General features: G+C 38.8%; 1 protein-coding gene across 1 annotated transcript; it reads left to right on the top strand.

The window, feature by feature from the left end:
• Window positions 1-2,484: 2,484 nt before the first annotated feature.
• On the top strand, window positions 2,485-10,688 carry LOC116331349 (G-protein coupled receptor 20-like). The gene is made up of 7 exons (XM_039619945.1): window positions 2,485-3,778; window positions 6,983-7,260; window positions 7,374-7,640; window positions 7,729-7,973; window positions 8,447-8,531; window positions 9,983-10,108; window positions 10,275-10,688. Exons 2-7 carry the CDS (start codon window positions 7,063-7,065, stop codon window positions 10,458-10,460), a joined length of 1,107 nt encoding a protein of 368 aa, XP_039475879.1. The 5' UTR covers window positions 2,485-3,778; window positions 6,983-7,062; the 3' UTR covers window positions 10,461-10,688.
• Window positions 10,689-10,762: the final 74 nt, after the last annotated feature.

Below are 10,762 nucleotides of genomic sequence, written 5' to 3'. Positions count from 1 at the left end.
TCCCATGCCATTACACCGCCAGCAGCCTGAACCCTTGATACAAAATATGAGGGATTCATGCTTTCATATTGTTAAAGCCCAAATCCTGACTGCCATCCACATGGAAATCAGAAATCCAGACTTGAATTACAGCCTCAGTTTCCTATTTTTAGCTGACTGGAGTGATACCTGGTGTGATCTGCTGCTGCTGTAGCTTTAAGTTTTGTTAAGGTTGTTTTGACTATGTCAAGCCTAAATGTGCTGAGGGGCTGCTGTGTGTTGACTCACACATACTAGCATTAATCTTCAGTTGAATGGTTGTATGTAACAAAGTGAGTGTATATTTTAGAGGCCCAGCTTAAAGTAGATGATTTTTATAACTTTCACTCAGCTTCTCGCTGTTAAACTTTCCACAATGTTGGAAATTTTTGCAGACATCTGAACTTGAAGCAGCTTTTGGAAGACGATGTTTCAGAGCTGTACTACTTTACTGTGGAACTGTATTGCCCTTTTTTTGAAGGTTTGTAATAATTAGATTAGGAGTCAGTCATGCAACATTCACCAAATTAGAAGGCATAATTGCCACTGTATAAGATCACACTGCTGATAAAAGTGACTCTATTAGAGGATTACCTTTTTCTCAAACTACCACCCCAGTGTAAATATAGCAGTAAAATCTCAACTAATAAAATCTACCGAGACTTCACCATTCAGTGCATCATACCTCAAAGAACACTGAGGAAAAAGACAACTACTGCAGTTTCCTTCCAGCTTACTCCTAAGCACTCCTTTCACCCCTTAACAGTGTTCAGTGTATGGCAGTTCGTAGTAATTTTACACCTCTATGTACCACGAGTGGTTCCTGTCATTAAATTTAAGACCCTGTTGTCTGAGGCTCTGAAGTAATCAAATATTAATACCTCCAGGCAGTGGTATAAATCTGTAATCAAGATGATGATGATGATGTCTGTGACACTCACCACTTAGGTCTTCTTTCAGCTCCTTTATCAAGATTAGAACGATCGTGTGATGCATTCGGAAAAGCAAATTTACTCCCATCCTTGGATGTTGGGTTAATGCTTCACTTCACCTGCATCCCAAATTACAATAAGAGTCATATACATCATCCATCCATCCATTCGCTTCCGCTTATCCTTTTCAGGGTCGCGTATACATCATGTATTTTCCAAAATAACCTCAAATCTTACTCTCCTATTTCTTTTACCAGTTTATTTTTAATGGTTACTATTTAATGTGTGTTTGGATGTGCTGGTAAAAGTAGAAATTGCAAAGATATAATAATACATCCAGACACAGTCATTAACACTTCAATCTTTAGTCACAGACATTTACCAAACCAGGGTTTAAGGACTGATAGTCACCATGATCAGGCTCACTGCCTACCTGGCTAAATATTCGGTGTAAGACGGTGACAGTTTATTTTATTTTTTTATTTTATCCAAGGGCACAAAACCAGGTCACATTCTCACTTTCTCTCCATGTGCTAGTAGATTAGTCATCCAGAGGTGTGAGGACAGGGCTGTGAACCTGCATTTTGTCAGGTTGACAGAGAGTTAAACATGAAGTCTGGGACAAATCATAAAGTTTCTCAAGTGTGACATTTGGTTAAACAATCATCACGGGCGATTAGACTGTAGATGAGACAGGGGGCTTTGGATATGCGAGGCAATCACTTAAAAAATAAAAATAAACAGGTATAATTTTTTCTTTAAGGACTTGATAGGAAATTGTATAAGGCTAGTTTGGTTCCTATCTTTAAGGATATTATTGTTTCTGTAGAGACTCCACAAGTAAGTTCATGTTTTCCTCTTGTGCTTCTTGTCATGAGTGATACATGTAGTTGTTTACAGAATAATTAAAAAAAAATCTTCTCATTCCTGTTAAACAAGGAAGCCAGGAGACTTAACTTTTTGCTGCAGATGGCTGCACCAATGTAAGAAATGCAAAAAACGTCAGCATCTGTTACGAATCATCGGTGTTCAGAATGATATAAACCACACCTTCCAGATCCTCTTACCCACAGATTGATGCACCATCTCTATAACAGCCTACATTCACAAAGAATATACTGTAACGGTCTGTCTTCTGTTTACCCACACGTGCAGACATATATATTTGCTCCATGTTTTTCTCTGAGTATTTCTCTAAAATGTTCTCGTGCCCTTGCTCCATGCACTTCTTTCCATTCTGTTCTGACCCTGCTCGTTCTAACAGGTTGATCCATGGTGCTTCTCTTGGCATCCGTTATTCCGGATCTTTTCTAGCTAGCCTGACAAGTTATGAGTGATGATGATCCTCCTGCCAGGAAACCAGGAGACCTAAACCTGTCCCATTCTGTAAGACTGATGGATGCTCGAATCAGGACTAGTTATGAAGAGACAGCCTGAGTCTTACACTTGAATGTGATTCTTAGTCAGACCAGTGTATTTACTTCCTGTATTTAGGTTATAAATAAAAAATACAAGATATGCTAAATGCTGCACATTACAGGAGAGATGATGACAATAATAAAGCATCCATCAATATGAGTACATTACATGTAGACACTGAGTTTTTCACATTTTGTAATGTAACTGTTACTTGTTAATACATTTACAGCAATCCCATCATGTGTTTATACATTTATCAACACATTTAAGAAACAGCTACAAAATACAGAAACAAGACATCAACAGTTTGCTTTCATGTGTCTAACACACACACACACACACACACGTGCGTGTGCATATCCGCACAAATTTTCACACATTTTTTAAAAGTCCTTTGAAGAAAAACAGCAAACAGTATTTAGCCTGTAATTTTCCTTCATACAAGTCCACCAATATTTTTTATTTCGATTGTAGTAAAGTGCAGATGAGCCTAATTTATATGTATCTTACACTATGTCTCTTTGCATGCCCTAAGTTCATTTGTCTGAAACATCTGCCTTCTCTGACTGGCCACTCAGCTCAAACAGCAGGTGAACAGCAGGTGTATGTAACTCTTCTGCTTGAGAGGAGTATGTTAAAGATATTCCTTCTGTTGGACATCATGGAGATCCAAGTCTGAAGCCTGAGCTTTTGGTTCACAGGGATTACTTCAAACACTGACTGAGCTTTTGAAACTTTGGCCATGTTTGATATAAGGATCCATCACTGCGCACTCTGTTTATATGAAAGAAAGTCACAAAATCAGAAAAAAAAACCCCAAGAAAACGCACAACATTTGTTACAGAATATGTTTTATGTGTGCATGCCTGTGCTTTACACTGGTGTGTGTGTGCATAGTGTATATGGGCACATGCATGTCCCCGGGAATGTAAACACATTCTAAGACTTCCTGTCCGAGGATGAAACTGAAGGGAGCTTTGGAGAGTGAGGGAGGAAGGTATTAAGCCCGAGCCGCTGAATGAAGAGAGAGACTAAAAATGATGGAAAAAGAAGGAGAAAGAGGAGAAGAGACAAATAAGAACACACTGACACAGGTGAGATTTACAAACACAGATGGAGAGGCCGATAGACGGGAGGGTGTTTGTTTCTCGTAATTAGAAAACCTGAGAGGAGAGACACGACCGGCACGCACAAAACAGAAATGGAACTCTACCTGATGATGAACTGCTTAACGCAGAAAGACGACTTCCAGAAACGGGTATGAAGATACAAAGGTGCAAAGGTCACTGAAAGCTGAAGCATCCTTGGACAACGATGAAGGAATTTTGGATTAGGATTTAAAGACACCCCAGTTTCATCATAGTTGACTTCAGAGTTACTCATTTGACTGATCTCCTTTTTCTCAGCAGGTACGTTATGTAAAATTTCTATTTTATTACAAATTGAAAACTTAATGAAGTGTTTCACCAAGTTAGATTTTTGTGAACTGTTTCTTAATCAGGGTGTGCTGAAACACCAACGGCAAGCTTTTACTCCAATTGCGAGTACATATGTCCCTAAAATCAGAGTTGACTTGAAGGGTTTAAGTAAAACTAGGAAAAAACATAATATATCACCATCACACTTCATAATTTTGCCTTATTTATGTTTGTGAATGCTGTCTTTTAGATGATCAGTAGCACACACACACAAACACACACACATAAAGCCAGACTCCCACGCTGCTAGGATTTATTTGCACAGTGTTATTTCGGATCTTCCTCTGAGCCCTCTCTTTTCCTCCCAGTATCATTTTACAGTCATTGCATCATGACTGTCTTTGATTTCGGAAGAAGAAGAGCAGCAATAAAATGGAAACAGTGATGCATTAGATTACATCTGGGTTGCCTAATATTGCTGTATTACAGTACAGTTACACTAGGCCGTATTCACAGCTTACAGCAGATAGAGAGTGTGAGCCCTACAGTAAATTTTATTTTAAATTAATAACATTTTAATTTTCCTACCATAAAGCTTTACTTGTTGGCCCATGATGGCAATAGAAGAACAAACATGGGCTCGTCGTGCTGTTAGGTTTGCATAAGGGATTCCAATCATGTTATAGCCGTATCGCATGTATTAACTCTTACATGCTTTATTACATATTTGACGTCAGTAAAAATATCCTAAATGTCATTCGTTTAGCCTGAAAAGTGATGACTTGAGAAGGTCAGTCAATTTATACGATTGCAGGTGCTACTAGATTTTGTACATTGAGGCTGTTTTAGGTTAATTTTGACCCGCATCTGTTGAGATGGATTTTAGATCCACTCGTGTGGGTCAAATCACAGAAAATTGTGGTTTTAGGGAATCTTGAAACTATGAAACTGTAACTGTCATATCTGTGTGTATTTTCTATGGGATAGTGGTGACAGAGTTCAAGGGTGACCTTGACACTGTGTTCTCCCCACAGCTGCCCAGGTTCCCACAGAGACAGGCACTTGCTGGTCTGGAAATAGTAAAACAACATAGAAGTGGTCATATGTATGATGCACATAAGTAACAGAGGTCATACAGAGGTCAGATGGTGCCTTTATACAGACACAAGATGTGCACCCGCAAGAGCAAGCAGCAACAATGTAAATAAATAATCTAAAAATGAAGAAAGTAGAATCCCTGTATTCTGAGCTTCTGAGATTAAATTAGGTGACAGCTAGCTGAGATTAAAATAGAACTCAGAAGAGGAACAGGGAGTGGGTGGATCAGTGCTAGGTGGTATCTTATCGCTGTTTTGGATACACAGACTAGTTTGCAGTTATAAAATAAGCAGTAGACACAATGTTTAATGGTTATAATGTATAATAAATCCCAACAGTCATATGTGTGCATATATCATAAAAGAAAATATATCATAAAAGAAAAAGAAAGATGCAAGTACCTCAATAAAAACTTTCCTCAGAGTGCTCCCTGTTACATTTGTAAGCACTGTTAATAATGATGAACTAGGTCAAATAATCTGACTAATATCAGAGGGTGTCACTGTGAAAACACTCATTTATTTCCTTCAGTGCTCTTAATGTTGTGTGGCTAGACTGCTCCGGTTCATGCAGATGAATCACATTATTCATGCCTCACCCTCGGTTGAGCATGTTATTCCCATTAGCATGAATAGACTACATTTTTCATCAGCCGGATGATTATTTTGCTGAGAGATTTGTTGTAAGCAAGGAGCACAAAACACAAACTCCAGGGATCACATACACTGGGCTTCTTAAACCTTTCCAGTGTGGCACTCACAGGAGCAATTAAACTGCATTTGTCATGGAAGACAAAGGATACAGAAGTGAAATCCAGCTCATTTATGCGAAACGTCACGTGACTTTGGCCTTTTTTAATGCTTTAAATGCCAGTAGATTCTCCATGAGATTGATTCAGTAACCTTTTTCTTCTCCTTCACAGTCCTCATCTCAACACACTACTGATGTCCTGTTGGATTTATGTGTAAAATCCTCAAATCACTTTAAGTAAAATAATTAAACAAAGCATGTTTTTAGCATTAGTACAAGTCTCAGCAGGCCTTATCACATTAAGACTTAAAAAGGTATGATGTATTTCAAAGCTGTTGTTCTTGTTATTCCTTTAATGTCTACATTTTCAGTTGCTGTCTCTATACTGCAACAGTTGCACTATAACCTCTATGTGCTTAGCAGATATTTTAGTATGAGTGGATGCTTCATCTTGTTTCTTTTTCTCCTGGTTTGTTGTTCTTTAGCCAGTTTTGCCACACTGGACTTGTAAAGGTCTCAGTAAAGTAACCATTGTTGAAGTGTATGGACTAAGCAGTCAGAAGATATGACACTAAACGAAAGTCTGTAACTATCCTATCCACACACAAACTGATTTTTTCCAGTTTCCCAGTTTTACTCTGTTTATCACAATTATGAGAAAAATTCACCATCTTTTTTTAGAGGTAAATAAACATACACAGGCCAGCTCAAACAAGGGCTAATTAATGTAGCCATGAAATGACTCTCATAGTATAGATCTAAGCTTTTGTGAGCTATTTAAATGGAAAAGAAAACAAATGATCTACCTCTTTTTTATTATGATTAAATGAAAAGGTCCCTAGATGTCCAGAGTAATGGCATGTTGTTTCTGTACTTTGTGAGAGGGTTATATCTCTGCCAATAAGAGCAAAAATATTTATTTTTTATTTGTAATAATAGCCGGAATGAGAATTAATCCCAGCCCCTCAGGGAGTATTGCTGTAGTGATAAATAAATATAGTTACATTATAAATAAATGGGTTAAACAAATCAGATATTGGCTTAAAATAGCCATGCCAGTGTACCTGTGCCAACAGCAACAGCCAGTCTGAGGTCAGAGACAGAGAGAGTGAGCATCAGAGAAAAGGAGGACAGTGTGTGTCCCTATGTTTCTCTGTAGATGCTGAAGTCAAACATAGGAAACAGGAAGTAACATAGTACAGCAAGGCAGGGCTTTAGGGATGATGTAACTGCAAAACTGCAGGTTTCCATTTAAACATGAAAACTAATGCAGCCAATGCATGGATCTGTCAATAAACGTGGTGTCTATATCTATATCTATAAAACTTGTATTATTCTCTCTGACAGTTTCCACTTTATCATCCGTGTCATCCTCAAAATCCTCATCAACATCATTAAGGTGGCTTATCACCTCATCGCACATCATCATGATGATGAACATTAACGGTACAGAGTCCTGGCTTTTCATCAACACTTCCTTTAATACACCTCAAATATCGGGTCCAGCTAACACAAGTGGTATGGAAAGATATCTTCAAAGACTGGCACATTTAGATGAGGGGCTCTACAATGACTTCTATGGCCTTTGGATTGCACTGGTGGTCATAAACTCCCTTATTTTCCTGGTAAGGTGTTTTGATGGAGGCTTTTTAATGTTGCACATAATTTTCTATGTTGAAAATTAGTACCTCTTACTAATTTTCCTCTCATATATCTTTTAACTTTTATGGTTTTTCAGGTGGGCATGGTGCTCAACATAGTTGCACTTTATGTTTTCTGTTTCCGCACCAAGCAAAAGACCACCTCAGTCATCTACACCATCAACCTGGCCGTGAGTGACCTCTTGGTGAATCTCTCTCTACCGACTCGCATCCTGCTCTACTACAGTGGAGGAGCTTGTATCACCTGCTCATATCTGCACATCTTCAGCTACTTTGTCAACATGTACTGCAGTATCCTGTTTCTGACCTGCATATGCGTCGACCGGTACCTTGCCATTGTGCAGGTGAGTGTTGTCTGTAGCTTGGTTACACAGTCGGGCTTACAAAATATTAGACACTTACAAGGCTACACATTCTGTTCTGTCTTTGTAGGCTGAAGCCTCTCGTCGTTGGAGGAACTCCAGTGTGGCCAAATGTGTTTGCATTTCTGTATGGCTGTTTGCCATTGTGGTTACCTACTCCTTTCTCTCCACCGCTTTTCAGCACACAGGCTGCTGTCTCTCAAAGCTCCTCTTTCTCACCATCACTGAGTTCTTTCTACCACTTGTCATCATTGTGGTCTTCACTGTGCGCATTATGTGGGCCTTAACAGACCGTCGTCTGATGCAGCAGAGCAGGTAGGTAGAGCCAATATTACACTGACAGATGGCGGGAAAGAAAGCTGAAGTTGTTTGTTTGCAAGAATTTCAAGCAAACCTTTTTCACATTGTCATTATGGGGTATCGTGTGCAGAATATCGAGTGAAATGTAGATTAAATCCATTTTGGAATAAGGTTGTAACATGACAAGTGGAACAAGTGAAGCGCTCTGAATACTTTTAGGATGCACTGCATTAACTTTAAAGTGTTTACATGGATTCTCTCCAGTTACTCCAGCTTCATCGTACAGTCCAAAGAGCTGCAGAGGGTTTGATTAAATGTTGATTCTAAACTGAAATTGGGTTTGAATGTGAGCCTGTTTGTTCCATGTGTGTATGTGAGTGGCCACCTGTCTGTCTTTGACTCACTGACACCTGGGATAGGTTATATCCCATAAAATGTAAATTATTGATGACATGCAGACAATGGTATCTTTAACTTTATTTTCTCAGGGATAGGAGAAGGAGAGCTGTCCAGCTGTTGACAACTGTGCTGATCATCTTCACAGTCTGTTTCACACCCTTTCATGTTAGACAGGTGAGCAACAAGTATTTGCAACAAGTATATATAAAGTAAAAGGCCAAGTAGTATTAATTGTTGTATTCTCCCTTATGAAACTGTGGATGCTTTCAACTTTATCCTCTATAAGGATTTCAAATGAACAAATGTGAGGCAGAAAACCAGCCTTTGCTTGAGCTGCTCATAAATTATGTAGATGTTTGGGGAACCTTGACAATACTGCATTGTGGGTCACCGGAAGGTTCACGACATTTTCGATTAGACAGTACTACCAGGTGATAAAGCAACATAAAAAATCTATATCTATAACATAAATATATAGACATAAATACATATACAATATTAAAAAACCAATATTGACATGTATTAAAAAGACAGAAAGCTTATGTATACACATACATATATACACACAGTACACAGTCCTCCATTTTCAGCGGCTCAAATTTAATTGGACAACTTCCTGATAAATAATTTTATGGTCAGATGAAGACTGTTTCCTCACTAACACTCTCCAGGAGGTTCATGTATCATTGTCAGAGTCTGCAATCAAGAGACGCCTTCATGAATGTAAACACAAAGGGTTTACAGCAAGGTGCAAATCCACTGGTTAAACTTAAGAACAGGAAGGGCAGATTAGACTTTGTCAGAAACCATCTAAAAGAGCCTGAACAGTGCAGGAAAAGATTATTTGGACAGATGACACAAAGATTAACTTGTACCTGAATTGTGGGAAGAGAAAAGTATGGAGAAGCAAAGAAAAAGCTCATGATCCAAAGCATACCACGTTATATGTCAAACATGGTTGGAGCCAGTGATATGGCATGGGCATGTATGGCTGCCAGTATAACAGGGTCATTAGTATTTATTGATGATGCGACTGCTAACAGAAGCAGCAGGATGAATTGTGAGGTGTACAGGGCTGTACTCTCTGCTCAGATCCAGACAGCACTTCACGGTGACAAAGACCTTACCGCAGAAGCAACCAGAGTGTTTCCCAAGACAAAGAAATTGGACATTGTTCAATGCTCAAGTCAGTCAACCCAGCAGAGCATGCTTTTCAGTTACCAAAGACAAAACTGAATTCAGAAAGACCCACAAACAGACAGTCACTGAAGGTGACTGCAGTAAAGTCCTGGTAGAGCATCTCGCAGGAGATAACTGAGCATTTGGATATAAATGGCTTCTAGACTTCAGGCAGTCATCGACTGCAAAGTTAACATAAAATACTAAAGTAAAATACAATAGAATGTGATCAAAAAAAGCAGAATACAAAAGTAGGTATAAATAGTAAGGATCTCAAAGTTAAAATGTTAATAAAATACAACAAAGATAAAAACAGTAAACATTTTTTAAGAAAATACAGTAAAACGCAATGAACATATTAATGAAATTAATGTTTTTGTTTGAGCTTATGATAAAAATGTATTTGCTTTCATGGGAACGTTTGGCATTGCCTGTTTGTACTGCAGGTGGTGGTATACTTCTACCCTGACATGCCTCACCATGTGATAGTGTACCATCTAACTGTCACCCTCAGCAGTTTGAATAGCTGTATGGATCCTGTTGTCTACTGTTTTGTTACAAATAATTTCCAGGTAAGACTGAAGTACTTTTCCTATTCTCTTCCTCCACATTCTTCTACCTAACTTGACATTTTTCTTCTTTTCTCCACACCCACCTGTCCCTTCAGGTGTGATATATCCATCATCATTTTTTTACTCATTGATTCTCCAAATAATTTACTTCTCCTGCTGTCTCCAGGCCACTATGAGACATCTTTTCCGCCGCGCAGAGCCCGAGCAGACCAGTGGTGACATTGTCAGTATGCAGCACAGCTCTAAAGCCTCAGCAGGGACGGCCAACGCCATAACTAATAATGTTATATTGATGACCAAGATTCCCAGATCACTGCAGAGCAGCAACATGGGAAAGGACCGCGCACTGTAAAATATTTGACAAAGGGTACATAAAACTAAAAGTTACAGGGATGGCACAGTTAAAGTTCTGAGTTCTCCAACTTGCTGACCAGCAGAACTCAACACAGACACTCAGTGCTGCCATTGTTTTTTCCAATGATGAGTGCCAACACAATAACATGCAGATATTGTTTTTCATCACACCAAGAAACATCGCTATTCCTCTGGACTGACTTTTCATCTGTCAATGTCTATAGACACTTGGTCAATTTAGCCAACTGCCCTATGGATATTACTAGAAACTACACAAGAAAATGTCTCAATAAAATGGTA

Source organism: Oreochromis aureus, linkage group 11 (genome assembly GCF_013358895.1).
Source record: "Oreochromis aureus strain Israel breed Guangdong linkage group 11, ZZ_aureus, whole genome shotgun sequence".
Lineage (NCBI taxonomy): Eukaryota > Metazoa > Chordata > Actinopteri > Cichliformes > Cichlidae > Oreochromis > Oreochromis aureus.
This window is presented reverse-complemented; position numbering and strand designations above follow the sequence as displayed.